Source organism: Hevea brasiliensis, chromosome 17, assembly GCF_030052815.1.
Source record: "Hevea brasiliensis isolate MT/VB/25A 57/8 chromosome 17, ASM3005281v1, whole genome shotgun sequence".
Classification (NCBI taxonomy): domain Eukaryota; kingdom Viridiplantae; phylum Streptophyta; class Magnoliopsida; order Malpighiales; family Euphorbiaceae; genus Hevea; species Hevea brasiliensis.
The window spans coordinates 15,243,185-15,269,560 of NC_079509.1; the positions used below are offsets into that span (position 1 = coordinate 15,243,185).

At 31.6% G+C, this 26,376-nt stretch overlaps 2 protein-coding genes across 3 annotated transcripts in view; both read left to right on the plus strand.

The window, feature by feature from the left end:
* The first annotated feature begins 11,009 nt into the window (after nucleotides 1–11,009).
* Nucleotides 11,010–15,590, plus strand: LOC110636873 (sucrose synthase 7). Its single transcript, XM_021786741.2, has 15 exons — nucleotides 11,010–11,378; nucleotides 11,483–11,615; nucleotides 11,724–11,878; nucleotides 11,966–12,158; nucleotides 12,247–12,365; nucleotides 12,468–12,684; nucleotides 12,764–12,859; nucleotides 12,967–13,140; nucleotides 13,253–13,369; nucleotides 13,455–13,621; nucleotides 13,713–13,937; nucleotides 14,025–14,591; nucleotides 14,683–14,821; nucleotides 14,899–15,065; nucleotides 15,225–15,590. Exons 1-15 carry the CDS (start codon nucleotides 11,278–11,280, stop codon nucleotides 15,367–15,369), a joined length of 2,715 nt encoding a protein of 904 aa, XP_021642433.2. The 5' UTR covers nucleotides 11,010–11,277; the 3' UTR covers nucleotides 15,370–15,590.
* A 5,275-nt stretch (nucleotides 15,591–20,865) lies between these two features.
* LOC110637799 (amino-acid permease BAT1) overlaps nucleotides 20,866–26,376 on the plus strand; it is a 37,148-nt gene continuing 31,637 nt past the window's right edge. The window contains exon 1 of one of the 2 annotated variants that reach the window (XM_058140266.1): nucleotides 20,866–21,149. In XM_058140266.1, coding sequence (XP_057996249.1) covers nucleotides 20,881–21,149 — 269 coding nt within the window. In that variant the 5' untranslated portion in view covers nucleotides 20,866–20,880. The remainder of the gene's footprint in view (nucleotides 21,150–26,376) is intronic. The other variant, XM_058140264.1, reaches the window with a different exon arrangement.

Genomic DNA, 26,376 nt, shown 5'->3' on the forward strand with positions numbered 1-26,376 from the left:
TTTTTCAACTTCTTTCTATTATAGGTAATTTTTTAAGTTTTGAGAATTTTATCTTAATTTTAAATAATTATTTTTTGAGTGAGAATAAAAATTGAAATAAATTTACAGATAAAATTAAGACTGGAAGAGAAACTAACAATCAAAACTACATCACATCAATTGATTTAAATCAATTTTAACTATAGATTAAAATTTTTTTTAAATCATGCTAAAATTGTTAAAAAAAATTAGCTATAATTATAAAATTTTTTTAAAAAAATTAATATTAAGCCTTTAAAGAACATATTATCATTTACTAATAATAAAATTATTTACGAGTTAGGATTTTTATATATATAAATATTTTTTGAAATAAAATTTATAATAAGACTAAGATTTTAACATGTTAATTATTATTTATTATAAATTAAAAAAGTATAAAATAAATTAGCCATTTCATAAATTTATTCATTCATATTTTTATATTTATTAATTAATTATTGAAAAAGAATATAACACTATAAGTAAAAAGTTAGATTAATAATTGAATGAATTTTTATTATATATATATATATATATAATTAATACGGGAAAAAGCGGTCATGTCTCTCTCTGAGAGTTAGGTTTTCCTCTTGTTCTTTACAAGCTTTGTTTCGTTTTTTGTTTTTGATACTTTGTTATTGCTGTAATGGATGAAGATAATATTTCGGTTGACATGGCCAATCTCTCTGTGGAAGGTGAGTCGGATGGTGGTGTGGTTCTTCCTGTAGAGGAGGTTCTTCCTGATATGACATCTAATGATCTTTGTTTGGTTGGTCGTTTTCTTACAGATTGAGCGATTAATTTTCTAGCAATGAAACAGACGCTTGCATCTTTATGGCATCCAACATTAGGCATGATAGTGAAGGGCCTTTAAGGCGGGCTTTATGTTTTTCAGTTCTTCCATGAAGTGGATATGAACAGGGTCTTAGATATGCGCCCTTGGACATTTAACAATCAATTACTGATTATAGAAAAGGTGGGGGGTTATAGGCATCCTTCAGAGTTTCCTCTTTTCCATATTTATCTCTAGCTGCAGGTCCATGGTTTACATAGTGGATTTATGTAAACAAGATGTGCTCAAAGGATTGACAATGATGTGGGTGAATTTGTAAGTGCCGATCCCAATAATTTCACTGGGTTGTGGAGGTCTTATATGAGGGTTCGAATTCGTCATGATGTTCGAAGGCCTTTGCGTAGAGGAACTCGGCTTAAACAAGAAGGTGATGAATGGTTTTCTGTGACTTTTTGCTTTGAAAGTTTCTCTACTTATTGCTTTATTTGTGGCCTTCTTGGACATGGAGAACGTTTTTGTCCAAAACTTGTTGAATTGAGTGAGGTTCCTTTATAGCGGTTGTATGGTCCTGAGTTGCGTGCTGTTTCTCACCGATCACAGATGAATATTGGTGCGAAGTGGCTTAGGGAAGAACCACCATCTGTGGAGGAGATGGAGGCTATTTCCGATCAAGTTGCTCAGTTTGGTAACCGTGAGTCTTTTGGGCCTAAAAATCCGCAGATTTTGAATGGTATTGGAGGGATAAGGGGAGATAATAGTGGAGGTGATCACGTTTCTGACTTAGGAGGACATTCAAATTTGAATTTGATGCCTTTTATAGATATTGCTGATGGAGTTGTGCTAGTGGACCCAAAAAGAAAAAGTTTGGGTTTGGATCAGGCTTCTAATGTGAACCATACAACAAATTCATCTGAGGAGGGTGGAACTGATCCAAAAAACTTGACATTGGCGGGCACTGGACATCAGACCCGCTGGAAGAAATGAGTTGTTTAAGCTGGAACTGTCGTGGGCTGGGCAACCCTCGAGTAGTTTAGACGCTGAGAGAAATTGTCCAAGATAAAAATACCTTTTCTTCTTTTTCTTATTGAAACTCTATGTACTAGTTTTAAAATTAATGAAATAAAAGTGTTATTGGGCTACGATTCTCTCTTTTGTGTTGATGCTATAGGCCAAAGTGGAGGCCTAGCCCTTTTTTGGAAATCAACGAGTTCAGTCTCTCTTCTCAGCTCCTCTTCTTCTCTTATTCATGTCACACTCGATGTTCAAGGTATTGGGCCATGGCGTCTTACTGGCTTCTGTGGCAAGCCGGATAGCAGTCGAAGGGTTGAATTATGGCAATTGTTACGAAATTTAGCTTTAGAATGCTCTCTCCCTTGGGTTGTAATGGGGGACTTTAATGATCTTTTAGCTTCACACGAGAAGCGAGGTGGACTTCCTCACCCAAATTGGCTTCTTCAAGGGTTTCGGCAAACAGTTGACGATGCTGGATTATTTGATCTCCCAATGAGTGGCTACAAATTTACTTGGGAGAATGGTAGGGATTTGGATAGTTGGGTGAAGGAAAAGTTAGATCAATTTCTCGTTTTGAGTTCTTGGCGTAGCAAATTTCTACATTTTATTGCTTATTCCCTCGAAGTTACGTCTTCTGATCATCTCTCAATCTATCTGGAGTTGAAGGTCTTTGTTCCTCGTAGGCAGGCTTGTCTGTTCAGGTATGAGAATTTGTGGAATCGGGAGCCTGATTGTAGACGTCTAGTGGAGGAGTGCTGCTTGGATAATTCTTCATTGGATGTGTTGGCAAAGCTTCAGAAGTGTAGTTCTGTGCTCGATAGCTGGGGGCAATCACTTCGTAATCTATTTAAGGCTGATATTGATAATTGTAAGAGGGATATGAAACTTTATCATGGAGCCAGTGATCTAGTATATAAGAATCAATTTTTGGCTGCCAAGAATCATTTCTTTGAACTATTGACCCAGAAAGATATGTATTAGCGTCAGAGAGCCAAGGAGTTCTGGCTTCGTGAAGGGGACCAGAATACACGATATTTTCACACCATGGCAACGATTAGACAGAAAAAGAATCGTATTGAATGACTGAAAGATAATTCTGGTCATTGGCAGAATTGGGATTCCAATCTTGCTTCTGTCATATCTGAGTATTTTACTAATCTTTTTCGATCTCAAGCGGCTAGTAGTGCTTCTATTCTTTCTCATGTTCTTAGAAAAGTTGATGATTTGCAGAACTCTATGCTATTGGACTTTTTTTTGGTGGAGGAAGTCAGAGCAGCAGTTTTCAGTATGAAGGCAGACAAATCACCAGGCCTAGATGGTTTCAATCCTGGGTTTTTCCAACATTATTGGGATGTTGTGGGTCCTGAAATATCTTAGCTTTGTATATCTATCATCAACTCAGGTTCGATTCCTCCAAGTCTTAATAAGACAACAATAGTTTTGATTCCAAAGAAATCTTTGCCTAAGTCTATGTCTGATTTGAGGCCAATTGCCCTATGTAATGTGATCTATAAGATTGTTTCGAAGATGTTAGCTAATCGACTTAAGATGATTTTACCTTCTTTGGTTTCTACTAATCAAAATGCTTTTGTTGCTGGTCGTAACATCCATGATAATAGTGTTGTGGCTTATGAAGTTATGCATTTTTTTTTGCTAGAAAACTAGAGGCAAGGAAGGTTGGGTAGCTCTTAAGATGGACATTAGCAAGGCTTATGATCGCATTGAGTGGTCATTTTTACAAGATATTATGCTTACTATGGGCTTCTTGACTCGTTTTGTGGATTTGATTATGGCTTGTGTGTCTACTGTCACTTATAAAGTTTTGCATCATGGTAGAATTCTGGAACCTATTTACCCAGAGCGTGGTTTGCGCCAGGGTGACCCTTTGTCACCTTATTTATTCATCCTATGTACTGAAGGGCTTTCTACTTATATTCAGTATCATGTTAGCTCGGGTGCTTTGCATGGCGTATCAATTTGTCAAGGTGCACCCTCTGTTTCCCATTTATTCTTTGCAGACGATAGTCTATTATTCTTTAAAGCTATTAGTGCGGAAGCAGGTGCGGTAAACTCTATTATTTCTAACTATGCTATGGCTTTGGGCCAGCTTATTAATTTTTCCAAGTCTTTGTTATGTTTTAGCGCTAATACTTCTCCAGCTGTGCGTGATTCTATCACTAATATTTTACATGTTGTTGAGGATAACAATATTGGTAATTACTTAGGGCTTCCTACAGTTGTTGGAAGGAATAAGAAGAAGGTATTTCAATTTGTAAAGGACAAAGTTTGGCATCAATTACATTCTTAGAGTCGTTGTACTCTTTCTAGGGCGGGCAAAGAGATTTTGTTGAAAATAGTGTTACAAGCTTTTCCCAACTATGTCGTGAACCTCTTCTTATTACCAAAGACTTTGTGCGAGGAGTTACAGCATACTATGACGGCTTTTTGGTGGGGCAAAGGGATTAATCATGAGCTGTGCATCCATTGGTTGGGATGGGATCGGTTGTGTTACCATAAATCTCCGGGTGAGCTTGGTTTTAAAAAGCTCCATTAGTTAAATTTGGCTATGCTTGATAAGATGGCGTGGTCATTGGTTGTGAATCCTAACTCTTTGGCAGCTCGGCTCTTAAAGGCAAAATATTATCTGGAGTCTTCTTTTTTGACAGCTCCCTTAGGACCTTCGCCGAGTTACATTTGGCGTAGTATCCGTGATACTCAATCTCTTATACGTTCTGGTTTATGTTGGCGTATTGGAATAGGTAACCAAGTTAATATCCGGTCAGATGCCTAGCTTAGAGACCCAGTTAATGGTTTTGTTAACATTCAGCCTATGGCCGACTCTAGTGTGCAAGTCGTTGCTGATTTGATTTACCATGGGTCTTGGAATGTCCCTATCATTAACTCTCTTTTTAATAAACGGGATAGGGCCTTAATCCTCTCTATTCCTTTTTCATCTTCCCAGCCCCCAGATCGGATTTGTTAGAAGTTGGAGTCGAAAGGTATATTTACTGTTAGAAATGCTTACAAGTCTCTTGTTTGGGATTCTAGATTAGGAGGTCCGAATGATTTTTGAATTTTGCGGAAAAAGCTTTGGAATATGCATGTTCCTCCGAAGGTGAAGAATTTCATATGGCGAGCTGCAAATAATGTGCTGCCATGTCTATCTTCGCTTTTGGCAAAAAATGTCCCGGTGACAGATATCTGCCCTTTGTGTCATGGCAATTCTGAGACTATTTTGCATATTCTTATTTCTTGCCCTTTCTCTATGTCAGTTTGGATGGCCTCGCCACTGGGGTGGTTTAATCCTTCTGCTGATAATTTTTCTTGTTGGCTATCAAGCTTTCTGAACAGAAAGGGGGTTGTGAATATAGCCTTGGGTTTGTTTTTTTGCTGGTCACTCTGGAATTTCAAGAATGATAAAGTCTAGAATGGTAAGCTCCTTACAACATATTAGGTTTGACAACGGGCAAATTTCGCTTTTCATGAGTGGTAGGCTGTTTAACCAAATGTCCTCCTTGCTGCGTCTCAGTCTTTGATCAGGCGTTGGTCTAAGCCTTCTCATGATTGGTTAAAGATTAATGTTAATGCTACCACGGCAATTCTGGATTTTCGTTTTGGTGTGGGATTCGTAGCATGGGATTGGAATGGTAGCTTCTTGGCAGCAAAGAATGTGGTATTGCAAGGTAATTTAATGGCAAAGGAGGTTGAAGCTATTGGTATCAAAGAGGCACTCAGTTGGGTGCTTTCCAAGGGCTGGTCGCGAGTTATTATTGAATCTAATGCTTTAGGAGTAATTCAGGCTTTCAAGGATCCCTTTTATCAGGATTCATCTTCTTTTGGCTCGCTAATTTTGGATTGTAAGTCTCATTTGTCTGAGATTATTTCAGTTATTTTTGCACATGTTTACAGGTCTGCGAATGGTGTGACTCATAGGTTAGCTAGAGCGACCCATTCTGTGTCAGATGTGGGTGAATGTATTGACCATCCACCAGATTTTATTGTTCAAGTTTTGTCTGAAGACTTTTATTAATATTATCCCTTTTATTTTCAAATATATATATATATATATATATATATATATATATATATATATATATATATTTTGATGAAAAGTTAAATTATATAATTTAAAAATACATTATTGTAATTATTTATCATATATTAATTTTATTCTTTAATATAACTCTAAATATTTATATATTGATATAATTAAATAAGGTTAAAAGATAAAAAAAAAATTTATGTCAATTATCAATTTTAGTAAAATTTTTTAATTATATCAATTTAATTATAAATCTTTTCAAATGTTTTTAATTTTAATAATAAATTTAATTAAAAATAATTAACTCATCAATTGACAAAAATAATTTAAAATTTTCATTTATTATCAATTTTAGCTACTCTTATTAGTTTTATTAATATATTCAATAACTTTTGTATTTTTATTAATTTTAACAAATTTTATATTGAGAAAAAATAATAAATAAATAATATATCTAATATTATTATATGAATGTTTATTTTTTTTTTCTCTCATTTTTTTTTACTTATACTTTTAATTCACATCTTTTCTATCATTTTATTTAAAATTAAGGAAGGAAAAAAAGGAAAATCAAATATTTAAATAAAATATGAACAACTAATAAAATTAAAATAAATGTAATTATAATTTTTAAAATAATAGATAAATTAATTAAAATAATATTTTTTTATCAATTTTAGAGTAACTGCTAAAATTGATATAAAAATTACAAGATTGACTAATATTAATAATATATATAAATATTTAAATTATTTTTGTCAATTAAATAATTAAATTAAGTTAATTACTAAAATTGAAACTAATATCAAAGTTTCAGATTAAATTGATAAAATTAAAAAGTTTGACTAAAATTAAAAAAATTTATAAAGGTCTTAATTTTTTTAGTCATTGAGCTATTAAATAATATAAATTTATATAAATGGATAAAAATTTGAAATGAATAAAAATTTAAATTTGATATTATAATTTTTCTTATATTTTAATATAAAATTAAATTTTATTTTTATTTAAAAAAATTAATTATCCAAATAAAGTCTAAATAAATTTTATGAATAGTATTTTTTAAAAAATTTTATTATATTTATAAATTATAATATTTTATTGGCATCAAGAATAAAATTAATTTGAAAATGGGACTAATTAACCAACAAAATTCTAAGCTTTTTTTTTTAATTTTGTTTAAAATTTTAGTTGATTTAATTAAAATTATAAAATTAGTATTAGTTTTATTCTATTTACCTAAATTAGTCAAAATTAAAATGTAATTATAATAATGTCATTAAGGTTTTCAATAAAAATTATTTTTTAATTTATTGTATTGAACAATAATTTGAGAATATAAAGTTATTTATTTTTATTCTTAATACAAATGAAATAAATGAAATTTATTTATATATAAAAATAAATTTTAAGTTTGATTAAACTTGTATTTTTAATTAAAATATTCTTAATTTTAATATATAGTGAACGCTAAAATTTTTTTAATTAAATATATATATATATATTAATTCTATTAAAATAAATTAAATAAATTTTAATAAATTAATAATACTTATAAGATTATAATTATGGAATTACTATATTAAGAATTATAATATTTTTTTTAGTATAAGTAGAATTATTATTAAAATAATATTAAAATTTTAGTTTATATTAATTATTGTAATATTAAAAAATAAAATTATTAGATATTTAGTGATAAATATTTTATCACTAAAAATTATTATTGACAATATAGAATATTTTAGAATCGACATTATAAAAGATTTAACGATAAATTTTCTATCGCCAAAAGATTAGCAATGATAACATTTGCAAGTTACTTATGCTAAAATTATTAGTGATGTATATTTTTATCTTTAAATAATATTGACAACGAATTTATATGAATTAGCTATATATTATTGTCTCTAATATGCATTGTTAGTGACTAATTATTTATCTGTCGTTGTATATATGTTTTTTTATATATTTTTGTAAATAATAAATAGATTTATAATTTTTTTATTTTTATTTTTTATTTATTAATTTCTTATTTTAATTAATTACTTTTTATAAAATTTTATATTTAATTAAAATTAAATATAAGTAGGATTAAAAATTTAAAATTAGGTAATGTTCCCTTCCCCTCGTACATTTATATATAACTAGTTTCTAATGCTCGTGCACCATGTAATTTAACTATTAATTATTTTATTTATAATTATATAAATATTAAATATAAGTTATTGTATATTATAATTTTCTAATTTAAGTTTACTTATTTTCATTTTATATAATAATAATAATAATTTAATGACTTAATATCCATAATTTTATATAGGATGAATTACCTTGAGATCCTTAAGATTTGTCATTATTCATTATTTTGTCATTGTATATTAATAATTGCATTAAAAGTTTTCTAATTTTTATTTTGTTTATTAGACAGTTTTTTTAATTCATTGAAAAAATAAAATTTTTTTACCAATAATCCATTATGAAAAGACTGCATTGTGCCTATTTCAATACTCCACCTTTCTTATCACTTTTCTCGTTTATCATTCCTATGCACTTTCTCCTTTCTCTCTCACGTCTTTGCCTCCTTCCTCCCCTCTACAAACTCTCATCCTCTGCCTTCAAGACTGTAATTTATCTTTCTAACCATTCGTTTACCATTGCTCCTATCACTACCTTCGCTAAGCTCAAGTTTTCTAGTTACCCTTTTGTTTTACCTCAACTGGGTGACTTCTCAAATGTTCAAACTCTCGTAAGATTGTTTTTGTTTCTGTCTAAAATTTTTGTAAGATTATTTCACTTTTGACTGTTACTGTTCATAATTTTGACAATTGAACATTTATGCTCAACTAAGTGACTTTTTAAACCTTTAAATTCTTATAGGACCTCTTTTGTTTCAATTAAAACAATTCTACAAAATTATTCTCGCTATCAGCATTATTATTTATAATTTTAACAGTTAAATCATTAATTTTAATTGTTTTAATTCTTTAACTTTGCATTTTTTTAATAAAAAATTATCTACATTAAATTTTCTTATTTACCTAAATTTAAGTGACACGATCCATACTTAAAAAAAAGAAACTAATAATACTATATATTATATATAAATATTATAATATTTATTAATAATACTTTTAAACCCATATTTTCATTTTTTATTATATAAAAGAAACAATGTACTAATTATAGTTAATAAATTGGCCACATGTACATAATAACAAAGAAAAAGACATAAATTATCTATAAAAAAATTAATTAATTGAAGATATTGAAATTTAAGCTTTATAAAAAAGTATTGAAGTACGTGAGCTTTTATTTGCTCAAAATTTTCATTATAAAACTTTGATTTTAGTTATCTTGTCTTTCACCTCATTATAATATTTTGATCAATTTTAAAAGGGTGATTAGAAAATATTAACATTTTCTTCTTTAATTGAATTCTGTTTCAATAAAAATAAATAAATAATTTAACAATGCAAATCTAAGAATTGTGAACCATCATTTGAAAATTATTTAACTCAACGTGTATAATATTTGATTGCTTTCTTAGTTATATGTTGAATGAATTAATTAATGTATTAATACTAATACATAGAAAGAGTTAAGAGGACTCGATTAATTTTTTATTATAAAATTTGATGACATTTTGTAAAAAGAAATAGTATTATATATATATATATATATAAAATATAAAATATATTAAATAGTATTAGAATTCTATTAGCTTCAGAATTTTATTATTAAAAGGTTATCTTAAAGACAAATCCTCATAATACATATCTAAAATATTGAATCAATAAAGAAAACTTGTGAAGTATGTTAGTAATAACACATATACTTACTAACAGGAATCATCAATTGATGAATTCATATTTATTAATATTGAATAAATGTTGTATTATTTTAATTAATTTAGCTTATTATTAAGTTAATGTTTTTTTTAGAAAATTTATAACATTGGGAATTCTATGTAAAATATTGTTTTTATTACAAATTTTAATTTATTTTGAAATTTTTTTTCTCTGATTACAAGTTTTTTGGTATTAAAATTTTAAGTATTTTAGCATTAGAATCTAAGAATAAAAATTTTAAAATTTATCAAGATTTCATTATAACTTTAAAAGTCATAGGTTAATATGACAAACCAAATAGGAATATCAAAAATCAAATTTTAACAATATTTTTATAATCAAGATGTATATTTGTAATAATAAAAAAAAAATATTAAGACGTACATAAGTTCAAGAAACTTGTTTTCAATTAAAATTAAATAAAATTCTACATTATATTTATTTTATAATTAATTTATATAATATATTGACATTTATTTGACTTAGAATTTATATTATAGAGAAAATTTAATTTTAAAATAAAAATTAAATTTATATTAATTATGTTTTGTAAATTATATAAATTTATAAATATATTTTTATCCATTTAAAAGTTGGCCTCCCATTTGTATATTTATATATATTATAGATAGATATAGATAAGTTGTAAATGAATTCTACAACTAAAATAAAAGATGCCAAACACAGAATAACGTATAATCTTAGAATAGATTTTTATAAGGATAATTTCAAGTTTTAGCGCTTTATCATTTAAAAGAAAATTTTAATTTTTATCAAACTTTGAGTTTTTGTGCCATTATTTTATCTCTGAATTTATTAACAGAATGAGCTGTGCAGGATGATAGTAAAGTATAACAAATTAATGTTTGTAAGAGGATAAGGTAAAATTCATGTTTATAAATAGAGAGGGAGAGTTGCTTGCAAATAATATGAAAATTGCTTTTCTTTTGTTGGCTCAAAAAAGATACATGACAAGATAATGGTGAAAAAAACAATAAAAGTGGAAGTTCTAGACAAATAAGAGGTAACTTGATATTTAGCCAAAGAATGTTGAAACTTGAAACATATGGGTAACAGTAAGAAGACCAAGAAACGTATAATCCTGTTAAAATTGTGCGAGAAGACCGAGTGAAAAAGATAATGAGAACATATATTTATGTATCAGTACTCGGCAGCAAATCTCAAAATTCTGCAGCAGTGGAAAGTACTGGCATGACAGATTGTAATACCATGCTGGTACACGAGAAGAAGGAAAGCATATTTCTAGCTCTAAGGACTTTAAACAATTCTTTTCCCTCCTCTTTTAAGATCTTATATTGACAAAAAGGCAATCTAAATTTGCTTCTATCAATTTACTTATTCCTTTCTTTCGTTCAATTTCTCTTTCCCACAACTGGTTCTAAGGAATGTTCCTTCTCCTACTCTCCTAGCCAAAGCCTTGCTATTTCCCGTTATCAACTTGTTATAAATACATTAAAGCACCAAGTGAAACACAAAACTACATTGTGAATCCAAAATCTTTCTGTTTCTTAAAGCATCTTGTGTTATATTTGGTTGAAATGGCTTCCGGACCAGTTCTCAAGCGTTCTGAAACGATTGCAGAAAGTATGCCCGATGCGTTGAGGCAGAGCCGCTATCACATGAAGATATGCTTTTCCAGGTATTTTTTTTTCTTTCATGCAGTTTTTCTTTGTGTTCTTTTATTGAAATGATTTTGCGCATAAATAATTGATTCTCTTTTCTTTCTTGGGATGATTACAAAAGCTTTGTTGCAACTGGGAAAAAACTTTTGAAACGCCAACATATAATGGATGAAATGGAGAAATCGATACAAGACAAGGTTGAAAGGAAAAGGGTCTTGGAAGGCTTACTTGGTTACATCATGAGTGCCACTCAGGTATTCATGCTCTCTCTTTATATATATTGGGACAGATAGACACATTCACACACACATATATTAGATGAAAAGGGCTAATCTGGTTATTTTTTATATTAAAATTTGCAGGAGGCAGCCGTTATTCCACCTTATGTTGCTTTTGCTGTAAGGCCAAATCCTGGATTCTGGGAATACGTTAAAGTGAATGCTGAAGATCTGAGTGTTGATGGCATCTCTGCATCAGAATACTTGCAGTTCAAAGAAATGATCTTTGACGAAAACTGGTAATTTGCCTGCCATTGTACCACGGATAGCTCTATCCCATCTTATTGATCAATAAAAAAAAATGAATATAATTATTTTATGGGCAGGGCCAGCGATGAAAATGCTCTGGAAATAGATTTTGGAGCCATGGATTTCTCAACTCCTCGCTTGACCCTTTCTTCTTCTATTGGGAATGGGATGAAATACATCTCAAAATTCATGTCCTCAAAGCTTAATGGGAGCTCTGGTAGTGCAAAGCCTCTGCTTGACTATTTACTAGCCCTTGACTATCAGGGAGAGGTATCTAATTTTACAAGATATTTCGAAATGACTGACAACACTTTCAATGTGATGGAAACTAAAGGTGAACGCCTGTTGTAAAACGCAGAATATGATGATCAATGAAAAGTTGGATACAGTTGCCAAGCTTCAGGTGGCACTCCTTGGAGCTGAAGATGTTCTCTCTGCATTTCCAAAACACACACCGTATCAGGATTTTCAACATAGGTAATTTTTCTGTCTGCTAATTTATTTTCTTCAAATTTCCCTTTAGTGAACCATAAAGGTCTGACATTACTGATTGCATTGATAATGTGAGAAATTCTTCAGCCTGAAAGAGTTAGGATTTGAGAAGGGATGGGGGAATACTGCAGAAAGAGTTAAAGAGACCATGAGAATGCTTTCTGAATCACTTCAAGCCCAAGAACCAGCAAAACTAGAATTGTTCTTTGGCAGGCTTCCTAACATGTTCAACATTGTAATTTTCTCTCCACATGGCTATTTTGGCCAGGCAGATGTCCTTGGATTGCCAGACACTGGTGGCCAGGTGTGTAAGACATCCCAAAAAACATATAAAACATAATTCCTATAATGCTTCCTGACAAATAAAATATGACAATGCATAGGTGGTTTACATTCTTGATCAAGTAAGAGCATTAGAAGAAGAGCTGCTGCTCAGAATCAAGCAGCAAGGCCTTAATATGAAGCCTCAGATTCTTGTGGTGAGCAACATACATACAAACTCAAAGAACTAAAATTTTTAAGTCGGTGAAAGATTTCAATCTGAATTAGTTCTTTTCTCCTCTCTATAATCTTCATATGCATCCAGATAACGCGACTTATACCAGATGCTCGAGGAACCAAGTGCAACCAGGAGATGGAACCTATCATTGACACAAAGCACTCTAACATTCTTAGAGTCCCATTCATGACAGAGAAAGGGGTTCTTCCCCAATGGGTCTCCCGTTTCGATGTCTATCCTTATCTTGAAAAATTTGCCCAGGCAAGTCTCTCCTTTTCCTTTAATTGTGTACATTTAATTTCACTTTTTTTATTTCCATCAACTGTGGACTAAATTGTCCTTTTCTCTCTCTCTGGCTCTTCAACAACAATAGGATGCTGCTGATAAGGTTCTTGAACACATGGAATGTAAACCAGATCTCATTATTGGGAATTACAGTGATGGAAACTTGGTGGCATCTCTGATGGCAAACAGACTTGGCATAACTCTGGTATAAGCCTAGCTCAATTAGTTTTACTGTACTTGTAATTAATCACTTCGCTTGTGTTCTAAATTTTGGCCTGCTATAAATCCAGGGAACTATAGCTCATGCTTTAGAGAAAACCAAGTATGAAGATTCAGATGCCAAATGGAAACAATTAGATCCCAAGTACCACTTCTCCTGTCAATTCACAGCTGACATGATTGCAATGAACACAGCTGATTTTATCATAACCAGCACATTCCAAGAAATTGCAGGAAGGTAAGTCTATTGTCTAAAATCATCTATTGTAAAACGTTCTACACAACTGATTTTAATCCAATGATTGACTAAAAAATTGATTTCCCCTCAGCAAGGATAGGCCTGGACAGTATGAAAGCCATGAGACATTTACTATGCCAGGACTTTGCCGGGTTGTCTCAGGCATCAATGTCTTTGATCCAAAGTTCAACATTGCTGCCCCTGGGGCTGACCAATCCGTCTACTTTCCCTATACAGAGAAACGAAGGCGGTTAACTTCTTTTTATCCTGCCATTGAAGAACTACTCTACAACAAGGAGGACAATAATGAACACATGTAAGTGTCTGAAGTTATTCTAATTATCTGCAAAAAAAAGGTTGTAAAATTTGTTTCTCATTAGAAACTAAAATATGCCTGGAACAGTGGATATCTTGCAGACAGGAAGAAACCAATTATCTTCTCCATGGCAAGACTTGATACAGTGAAAAACATTACAGGATTAACTGAGTGGTATGGACAGAATAAAAGGCTTAGAAACTTGGTAAATCTTGTCGTTGTAGCTGGATTCTTTGATCCATCTAAATCAAAAGATAGAGAAGAAATCGCAGAGATAAACAAGATGCATGCTTTGATAGCGAAATACCAACTTAAGGGTCAGATCAGATGGATAGCAGCTCAAACTGATAGATATCGCAATGGAGAGCTCTACCGGTGCATTGCAGATACAAAAGGAGCTTTTGTGCAGCCTGCATTGTATGAGGCTTTTGGTCTAACAGTCATCGAGGCAATGAACTGCGGTTTACCCACATTTGCAACTAATCAAGGAGGTCCAGCAGAAATTATTGTTGATGGTGTCTCAGGATTCCACATTGATCCCAACAATGGAGATGAATCGAGCAACAAGATTGCTGATTTCTTTGAGAAATGCAAGACAGATCCTGAATATTGGAACAAGATGTCAACAGCAGGCCTGCAACGTATATACGAATGGTAATTGCATCACTTGAAGTAAATCATGACAAATCTCACCATATAACCTTTTCCATTATTACTTGACCATACTACTCCATTATCCTTACAGCTATACGTGGAAGATTTATGCAAATAAAGTGTTGAACATGGGATCCATTTATGGGTTTTGGAGGAAGCTAAACAAGGAACAGAAGTTTGCCAAGCAAAGATACATTGAAACGTTTTACAATCTTCAATTCAGGAATTTGGTGAGTTTCTTACTTAGTAGCAGGATTTTATTCAAATCCTATACAATTCGATTGGACTAATGTACTGCATTTTGCAGGTGAAGAACGTTCCTGTCCCAAGTGTTGAACCCCGAAAACTACCTTCCTTACCATCATCGGTTGCAACTAGTAAACCCCAAGAACAAGCTCCTAGTGCTCCAAGTAAACCTAAAAAATCACAACCCACTGCCCCGATGGAAATTTCTGAACCTCAGACAACACCAAGGCATGTCATCTAACTCTGCCCCTTTCAAATTTAATCATAGTCACATCATATCAAGAATTTTCCGAAAAGCTACATCCTATCATCATTTCAGGTTTCTAGGCTGATTCTTGAAAAAGATTCTATCTTGTACCTTAACCCACCAAGACATTTTCTTTGCAGACAAGAAGAAACGGAGAAGAAGCAACTTGTCTCGACTCAAAGCAATCGAGTATGGATATCATGGAGTTGGTGGTTCCTCATAATTACTTCTCTTTTTGCTGTTTGGTACGTGCTAATGAAGTTGTATAGCCTATTCACACGATGAGGAGAAGGTAAGAGACTCTTGTTAGAACAGAATCATAACCACTGCAATCAAATCAAGTAAAGATGCAATTATAATCATCATGCTCAGACTTTTCAAAACCATGATTGGTTCTTAGGATAGAAATACAATGTAATAAATTCTCTTCCTCTCCCTAGCTAGTTCTTATATATTTTCACCACCAGCAGGAAAACAATATGAATAAAAGGCAATCTTTTCTACAATTTTTTGGCGGTCCTTTTTCTTATAAGTAGAAAATTATACTTTTTCTGATAAGTGGCCAGTCACCCTAATGCACAAAAGTCATTCTTAGTATGATTTTTTATTTTTATTTTTTAAAAAAACGGGACAAATGAAAAGTTGAATTATTCTCAATAATAGTTTAATCAAGCAAGGGCTGACAGCCAAAGTAGCTCTTGGCCTTGGCCTTTCTTTTAAAATCTAGTGAATTTGATAATAAGACAAGCCCCAGAATTCTTTTCTTCAGTCAATGTACACGGTCAGCTTCCTTTAGCTTTACTAATCATCCAACAATCAGCATTTTTTTTTAATATATGTAACACAATTATATATATATATATATATATATATTATAATGAATTTTTTTTTATCTACATGCAAATAATATTAACGAAATTAATTCAGTTAATAAGGATAAAAGCCTCACATTTATTAATCAAGATTTAATTTTATTGAGAAATATTTCAAGATGATTTAAAAATAATTTTGAATACACTAGATTGATATGGAAAATACATTCTTAAAAATTTTTGAAAATAAAACTTAATTTCGATGTATTTAAACTAACTCAAAAATATTTTTTAATTGTAAATAAAAATAGGCTTTGATATTAAATCATTTTAATTAATTTTCAATTATGAGTAATATAGCCTATATATATCATCTTATAAATTTAATATCACGATAGACAAAATTAATTCATGACATAATAATTAAAAAAAAATCTTAATAGAATACGTTAGATCGATATTGTTCCTTGAGTTTGGTTCCAATACGAACGGAAATATTTGAATCGGATACATTTATATATTTTTAAATGAAAACTAATGATCTATTTTGAAATCAAAACTTAAAATATATATATATTTTTAATGGTCAAAGTAATTATTTGGGCATATTAGACTCTAAAAGGAAGGTCATCGATGAAAGCCAATCCAACAGCATGTATATTTATAATATAAAAACAAAGCTAAGAGAATGTTATTTTAATCTCTCTCTACTTGGTCAAGAAACCCATCGCTTGAAATTCCATCATCCAACAGCACATATATGGTACAACTTAATAAAGGTTTTATAATTTTTTTTAAATACTTGTAATTACCAGGTCAGACATCCTAATCTGACCAGTTAAGCAACATAATCTACTTGTCTTGCACACATCACCGGCCGAGTTTACAGTTTTCTTGCCTCTATCTATATAAACACACCCATTTCTAACTTTGCATGCACCACAAACATCAATAGCTAGCTAGCAGAAACATTCCAAAATATGGACAAATTTTCTAGTGCGTGCTATAACAGCATCAAGAGGTGCTGGAGGAGGAGGAAATACCAAAGACTTGGAAGAGGAAGCAACAACAAAAGGAAGCTGAAGATCATAAGGCTTGGAGGAGGCTCTACTCGGCGGCTTTGGAAACTAAGAACGACAAGAAAACTGCAGTGGAAACTTGTCTCACCCTTCAGACTTTTGATCAATTTTCATGAAGCTTATGTGGAGATGATGATTCGAGTAGCAAACAGCATGGGGACGTTGAACAACAAGGGGTGGTTGGGAGGAAACAAGAAGGTTGCGAAAGAGAAAGAGATATCCATAGTGTGCTGCGGAGAGGAAGTAATAGATACCAGGTTGGTTATGGAAATCTACAAAAGGTTGGCAGTTTCTCGCCAGCTAAGAGGCTTCTGAAGCGTAAATATATATATTTTATGTTATACGCATGATCTTAATTGTTGGTGAAGAAGTTCATTTAAGAGTGTATTTTCTTGATTAATTAAGTAAATGGATCCAAAATCTTTATGCAGCTTAACATTTAAAATATGTTAATACTCACCCTTTGTTTATTTTAGGGTTATAACAATATGCAACTAGGGCTGAGCAGAATTCGGTTCAAACAAAAAAATCGAACCGAAACGAGTCAATTCGATTCAATCGGTTCGATTTTAAAATTCAATCAGTTCTGTTCATTTTTACATTATAAAAATTTCAGTTATTTCGGTTCGGTTCGGTTTTGAAGAGAAAAAAATCAGTTAAACCGAACCTAACAGAATAGTAATTTATATAGTCAAATCGAAATAAATCGAACCGAATCGATTTTTGAATTGATTTATTTTTATGAAAAATTTATGAATTATATTTAATTTTATATATATTAATTGTTTAATCTCATTGATTAATGGTTATTAGGTTCAAACCAAAGTTAAAATTAGACCAAATAACTTGAAAATCAAGTCTAAATTAAAAAATCAATAAAAAATCAAACCGATCGATTTAAATCGAATCGAATCAAAATATAGCGGTTCAGTTTGATTAGATTTTTCACCCATTTCAATTCGATTCAATTTTTAAAATTTATTATTTAATTTTTATAATTTAATTCAATTCAATTTGATTCGAACCAAATACTCACCCCTGTATACAACTCCCGCTCCTCCAAGTTATCACTCTCTCTCCCTCTTTCTTCCCCCTTGATTTATCTTTCTATTCTCGCTCTTTATCTGTCACCCTCTACCTCTTCCCTTGCCCTCCCACTCACTCTCTCTGTATCTCTCTCTCTCTTACGTACTATTTTCCTGTTCTCTCTCCCTCTCTTTCTCTCTCTCTTTCCCCTTCAATTTGTCTCTTCCTCTTTCTCAAAAGTTTAAATTTTATTATTTAAAATTTATGTTGGCATTGCCTCGTAATCTTAGTCTCTAACCAAAAAGTAATAATGACTTCATTGTCAATTAAATTGACGTTAAAAATATGCAAATTGAAAATGAAAGATACAGTGTCAATTGATGATGAATGAAATTAAACCTTCTTATTTAGCATGGATAAGTTTTTTTCCCCATGAAAAAGTGATCGGAAGAGGAGAAACAACACTACATCACATCTCTGTAATTTAAACAGCCATATATATAAGTAGAATTGTGGTTGAACCATCAATTTTGGGTTGAAATTTCGTAATCAATATATTACATTTGAATGCTATAGTTTCGTCCTGATAACTACTCATTTCAAGCTGTAATCCAGGGATAGAAAGCGTAGTTACGGCAATTATCAAATATTCAAAATGGCCACACAAGCAGGTAACGAAGATGCTTCTCTCATCGACATCCCCATCTTTTAGAATGAAGAGTCAGTACACTGTCCCTGTCAGGAAAAAATTTTAAATATTTTTACAAAATGAATTGAAACAATTAATTAAATCAATAATTTTTTTTTAGATGTAGAAAATATTTTATTAATTTAAAATAAAGTATAAAAAAAATATAAATTAATATATTATATTTTTACATTAATAAAATTAAACAACCATAAAAAAAATAATATAAAAATTTAAAAAATCTAATAATATTAGTAAAGTATATTAATTGGTCAACAGGTGAATTGTAGGCTTCTATTTTTTAGATATATTCATGGACACATATAGACTACTCTTTAAAAAAAAAAAATATTTCAACCATTAAAATACTTGAAAACTCCACCAAAGAATAAAAAACACTATAAAAATTTAAATTTATCAATAAAAATAAATTTAAAAATTTATTCACTCAAAATCTCTTAATAATGATAAATTTAAAAAGATATATTAAAAATTTATTACAATAAAACACAATTTAAAAATTATTAAAAAAATAAAAAATCAACATAAAAAAAAGTATCGGTAAAAACACTCACGATAACTATCTAAAGAGAATATGAGGGATGAAAAAAATATATAAGAAAAATGATAGAGAAGAACATGTTTATAGGCAGAAGTCCTCTCTGTAAAGTTTAACTAAATAAATAATTACCTTACAATAAATAAATAAATACTTACTTTAATTTTTATGTATTAAATATGATTAAAGTGGGAGGGTTTGCTTTTTGAGAAATCAATAATTTCTCACAGCTGTAAAGTAGCACAAAATTTTAAATTAATGAATAATTATATAGCGACGACCATCTTTAGTTGGCAGGAAATTATTGGTCATGAAATGTTGGTACACCCAACTACAGTTGTAATATATTCACGTGTTGTGCAGCTATTGCTCGTACTAAAACAAATTAAAATAAATGATTATTTAAAAGCTAAAATTAGAAGTTCATTAATTCTATATTTTAATGAATATATATATTTATTAAAGTTGAATGAAAAATAAAATTAAATATAAAAAATATAAATATTTACATTAAATAATTAGTAAAATATTTTTTTGGGTGTTTTATCATCTCTTACTTTACTTTGAAATGTTTAAAAAATATCTATTTCTTAATTTTTTTTCTATATTTTTTATTTTATTATTTATTAATACAATTACCTTAATCTAATTGTTCCTCTTCCCTTATATACACGTTGCATTAAAATTCATTCATTACACTAAAGTTTTTGATATATATATTTATAACTTTATATTACATAAAATAAATTTTAATAAAAAGTATTCACAATAATTACTAGTAAAAAAATTTCAATTAAATAATAATTATTTGAAATAATAATTTCGTAATATTTAATTTTAAACATTAAAATTAGAAAATAAAAAAATAGTAATATATATTTAATAATATGATTAATATAATTAAACTTCTAAAGTAATAATTAATTATAAGTAAATATTAATTTTTAAATTTAAAAATATCTTAATTTTTTTAATCAAAATATAAAAAAAACTTTAAAACAAAAAAATTAAAATATTAATTAAAAAAGTCAAATACTCAAATTTCAATTTTTCTCTTTACATTAGTTTTAATATTGATATATAAATAAATATTTTAAAATTCTTTTAAAATAAATTAATTTAATATGCGAATGTATAATTTAATAATCATTAAACTTATAACAGTGGCACCCATCTAAAAATATTCTGTTGACGTCGCTTTCCTGTTGACCGTCGGATAAGAAATGAGTTTTCCCAACGAAATGCCAACCTTACGAAAGGCCGAGGATATTTAAAGCCTTGGACTTGGAGAACGAGTTTCATTTCAAATCTCTGTTTTATCAGTAAATGGAAGCTGCAGCCCTTTACCTCCCTCTCGGAGATGGCAACGCCGTTGATTCCGACAATATACGATTGCAACAGCTCGGTTACAAGCAAGAACTCAGCCGTACTCTCGTGCGTATACAAATCCTTCCCTAAACCATTCCACAAGTTCTTTTCCTGCAACGTTTATCTTCTTCGAAGATATAGAAATTTAACTAAGCATTCATGTTTGGTTAAATTTTACTTCATTTTCATTTCATCTGGCATCTAATTAAGAATTAAAGAGGAAATATCTCAACAATTATTAAGATCGGTTGCTGTGTTGTTGTGATGTGCAGAGCAATCGCAAACTTTTCAGTGACATTTTCGATCATATCAGTGATCACTGGTCTCACCACGTTGTACAGTTCTGGTCTAACTTATGGCGGGCCAGTTACTATGGTATACGGGTGGCCAATTGTGGGTTTGCTCACCATGGTTGTGGGTTTATCAATGGCTGAGATTTGCTCTGCTTATCCTACTTCTGGTGGTCTCTACTTTTGGAGCGCCAGACTGTGTGGCAATAAATGGGGGCCTTTTGCTTCATGGCTGACCGGCTGGTACGCGTCTCTTTCTCTCTCTCTCTCTCTCTCTCTCTCTCTCTTTGTAATCTACCTCAATATATGCATTTGCTGTTGCTTGTCCTGTGCTCGTGATGCAATTTTAATTGGATTTATTTATTTATTGAGAAGTTTTCTTTTTTTTTTTTTTAATTTTTAGAATATTTTTACTTTTATAATTGATAGGAGTGCAAATAACAATACACGTGTCAAAACTTTAACTCCGATTGATTTTTTCTGAATCGTTAACTCCAATCGATAGAAAAAAAAAAATCGATGGATGATATTTTTCTTTGCTTCTAATTTTCATGGTATGTAAGTAAGCATGCAATTCCAATTATCTAAATAAATACATTACAAATTTGCAATTATTAATGAAAATACATAAATCAACTTATAAGAAGCTCAAAAAAGAGGAGAGTAGTTATTTATTTATGCTCGTAGGCATGTAGCACAATTGTGGAAGGTTTATTTAATGCTATGGGTTATATTCTATAATAGTTTTTAAGATAATATTTAGTATTTTAATTCTCAATTCAATTAAATTTTTATTCTAAAAATTTATTAGGGTCAATTATATGAATTATCTTTCGCCACTCTAAATCTTTTTGAGTTAAATTCTTGAAAATGTGTAATACTTCTAGATTATGTTGTACTACTCTTCTCCAAATTAGTTTAGGTTTATCCATTATTTTTTTTTCCCTCTAACCTAATGTGCTCTACTTGTCTAACTGGAGCCTCCGTATGTCTACGCTTCACATGACCAAACCACCTCAATCTCCCTTTTTTCAACTTATCCTCAATTGACACCACTCTTACATTTTCTCTAATACTCTCATTACGGGCTATATCTAGTCTAGTATGACAACTCATCCACTTTAACATTCTCATATCTGTAACTCTTATTTTAGACACATACGACTCCTTCATTGCCCATATAACATGGCCGATCGTATGGCTGTACGGAAAAATTTTCCTTTCAAATTATTAGGAATCTTGCCATCACATAAAACTTTCATGGCACGTCTCCACATCAACCATCCGGATTTAATCATACGACTAACATCCTCATCACATTCCCCATCTACTTGAAGGATTGAACCGATGTATTTAAAGTGATTACTTTGGGGCAATACTACTCCATCCAAACTAACTCCTTCCCTATGTCACGACCCAACCTATGGGCCGGACCGGCACTAGCAGTGGTATCCTCATCCTTATCTAGGGCAATTGTACTTTCAAGACTCACTTTTATGTACTCGTGCCTTGCACGAAATGGGCACACCATTTAAACCCATACTGACAAAAATATAGTATTTATTGGAGTACGTATCCTCATGATGGACCTCACATGTCTACTAACTCTATTTCACCTTTCTATGCACTCCACGAAAATCAAGACACTAACTGAGGCACTTTTATAGTTTCTGAGGTATAACGCAGAATCTAGAAACAAGGAATTACAGAAAAAGACGAAACAGAATCCTATACTCCGCATGTAACATCCTAACAAGACTCCTTTTACACTCCCAATTATATTATTTCCCATGAATCTAGAGCCTAAGCTCTGATACCAACTTTGTCACGACCCAACCTATGGGCCGGACCGGCACTAGGACCTGGGCCGGCATAAAGCCCCCGAGGCCCGTAGTAAGCCTTACTATTCTCAAATCCATAACCAAGGCCCCAAAAACTTAGGTCCAACATGTAAATACAATTAAATAAAATATTTTTATTCGGGTCAACCCAACCCGATAGCCATCGAAAACTGAAATAAGGGGAGCCTCGCTCAACCTTGTTACCTCATTTACAAACTGTTTAAATCTCATAAAATTTTTTTCTTTTCATTTATTAATATGAAAACTTGAATTCATACAGTCCCTGACAGGCTTAATGCTAATACTAGCACATGCGGAGTCCTAAATTTACAAATTTAGAGAATAATAATACAATTAAGTAATCTTTTCATAACCTGAGAGGAAAGGGACAGGTTATTCTGAAAAATGTCTCCTCCTCAGAGTCTGAAAAATATGGTGAACAGGAGTGAGCGTTCGACTCAGAGAGTAAAATATCAATTTTAACCATAATCTCTATAACTATCTAAAACTAATGCACCCTGTAGAGTGAAATGCAACATCAACATCATTTTCACATCATAACATCAAAAAGGTAATTTGGAGCACTCACACACCCTGTAGTATCAATCATAACATATAGGAGCTGATCCTATCTGACTCTCTTAAATCCAACCAGTGCAATAATTACTCAAGCTCGGACTTCCACTTAATAACCAAATCAAGGGTCCCAGCGAATTACTCAAGCCGTGACTACCCCGTCCTATCCATAGTCCACACCACATCACTCGCACGCCAACGCATGCACACTGCTCCAAATTACCACAACAACATCCATGGCACATCAACAGTTATGAATGCAACATAAATCGTGCCTAGAGTTTAACTACATAAATATATGCATATAAGTGATTCATGGGCATGCTTGAACATATAATAATATCGAAATTACAATTAAAATTAATATTTTACTCACAGTACACCGATGACTATTATGGCTGCTGGATGCAGAAAAATGGCTGACCTCGATCACCTAATAATTAAATTATGAATTTATTAGTACTAAGTTAAGATAAAACTCTAAAGAGGCAATAGACAGCCTAATTCATGCCGAAAATCCGGCAGAGTTTTCCCTACACCTGGGACCTACCCAACCTGCAAAAAGGCTCAAATAGCACTTCTAAATTCTCAATTTCCACAACCACGTCTCATCAATATCACATGGCCCCTCCTGGGCCCTCCAAATCAGACAATACTCAAAATCTCAAAAATTACGTTTTAGTCCCTATAATTGACATTTTTCAAAAATCCACTCAAACAAGCTCTAAAAATTCTAAAATTTTGGCTCGCGGTCCTTAATAATATTATAAGGCTATTGCAAAATGAATTGTAATTTTCTAATCACCCATGAATATTTTATTCAAGAATTTTACTCGATTCCATGAGATTCCAACATCTAACATATTCTTAATTCAACCTAATTAAATATTTACATATTTAAACCTCCATCCTCAAGCTTCAATCAATTTTATAAAATTTAAATATCTTAATTTCAAATAATCTTATATGCCCATATGCTAAAATCTAACTAAAATCTATCTATATTTTTCAAAAATATTCTACAATCACTCAAAAATTCAACAAACACCATAGAATATCTCCAAATAATTTTACTTTCATCATATATTTTTCTTAGAATTTTTCTCCAATTTTTCCTGTTTAAGAAACACTGTATTTATGCTCCATGCATGAGAAATAATGAAAATTGTCTTACCCGAAGTTTATCTGTGTCTCAAAAATTCCAAAAATTTATGAGGAAGCCTCTGGAAGTTGAACCATCTCCATAGCTCACCGGAGCCACCGCCGGCACCACCGCGCACGGTGGCCGGCCGCCGGCGACATTTGCCGGGTCTGATCATACCACCATGTTCCTCTCCTCTTCCTCAGTCCATATGTGGTCTCGGATCGTCGATCCAACGGTTGGATCGTCGTAGATCTGACGAAAAAGCTTGAAAAACCCGAAACTTCTCTCCTCCATATCTCACTCATCCGACCTCCATTTGCTTCAAAATTGGTATCAAAAGAAAGCTCTCGGAACAAGCTTTCCAACGCCATCGGAATCGCCTCGATCGGACGTCGGATGAAGCCGGAATCGCACGGAAAGTCGCCGCCATCAGGCGCTGCGTTTTCTCTCTCTCTCCTCTCTTGCCGCCGCTTCGGTGGTCCCGTGGTCGCCGAGGGTCGCCGGCCGGTGGGGAGCTGCTTGGGACGTCGCCGGCCGGTCACCGGAGAAAGGAAGAAGAAGAAGAGAGGGAAGGAAAGGGAGAGAAGAAAATTGGGGGGGGGGGGGCTTCCTCCTCCCGTTTTTGATTTTGGTTTTTTTTTTTTTTTTTTTTTTAAAAGCTGCTGTGACAGTGGGAAATCCACTGTCACACGCCAATCCCATTTTTCAAAATTTTTTTTTTTTCTGGGTTGTTACATTCTTCCCCCCTTAAGAAAAATTCGTCCTCGAATTTACGAATAAACAAGAGATATGGAAAAGAAGATTATCGAAATAAGTGCAATCATTACTCCTCCAGCTATGCAGATATTGGTAAAACATTTATTCTTCAAACTCTTCGTATATTATATATGACATTCTACTGTTCTCTGATTCTATTATAGTGTCCTATTTGTCATCATCTCTTTCTAGAGGGCTTTTATCTTGTAACTATTCATTGACCATTTTTCTGACATTTCAAGTATTCGCTATACCTCACTGTTCTTGACTTGATGTCTCATAACTTCAATTAACTTTGGTGCTTACCTCACTTTTATTACGCCCCAACATGTCTCTTGGTGACTTCAGTCATCATTCCTTTGTTTTAATAATCTCTGTTTCCCCAATGACATAACTTATGTTCCTTATTCCATGGTATCCTATGAGTAGCTTTCCTGTAGCTCCTAATCTAGGCATCTTGTTCGAGATCTTCACTCTACTTATGACCTCAGTGGTCAATACCTATAAATCTTCTCCTCCCATGATACTTCAAATTTTTAATCTCTTTTGTGTCATTACTAAGGTACTTAGACCAACCTCTATCGATCTTATGTAACTAGTCAGGTAGAGTCTCCTCCAAGGGCCAAGTGTATCATTTATCAATATTGGAAAGTAAACTGGGTCTCTCCTTCTAGGTAACAAAAGTCTTTATATTCTTTGACAACTCATCCCATGCGACTTATCAATTCTCACTCCTTCTCTGGAATATAAATATCTAGACTTCTTCCTATAGCTTCTTAGTATATGGCCTACTTCTGACACATTGGCACTCAGATCGAGGCTCTACTACCCCTTTAATCTATCATCTCATAATAACTTGTTTTAAACAGCTCTTGGTGTGTTCCTAGCATACCTATTCCTCCTTATCCTCATCATTATAACTAGCTCTATCGAGCTTTCTTCCTATCGTTTGAATCTTATCCACTTCCTTTTCCTATTTTTGCTATTGTTGATATCTTTTCGACCTGCTCCACTTATTCCTTAATCTTAATCCTATTTCACCCTTACACCTTTTTCCTTCAAGGATGTCCATCCCATCATCAACTTTAACTTTCATTTTATTTTTTAGTCTTATCTTGATTACTAGTTCTATTACTTCGAGAATTATAACCTT

Excerpts from the sequence above, each read along its gene's own strand:
- LOC110636873 (XM_021786741.2), top strand. The coding sequence starts at position 11,278 with ATGGCTTCCGGACCAGTTCTCAAGCGTTCTGAAACGATTGCAGAAAGT. Across the intron at positions 11,616-11,723 it reads ACATCATGAGTGCCACTCAG|GAGGCAGCCGTTATTCCACC; the intron begins GTATTCATGCTC and ends TAAAATTTGCAG. Across the intron at positions 15,066-15,224 it reads GAACCTCAGACAACACCAAG|ACAAGAAGAAACGGAGAAGA; the intron begins GCATGTCATCTA and ends TTTTCTTTGCAG.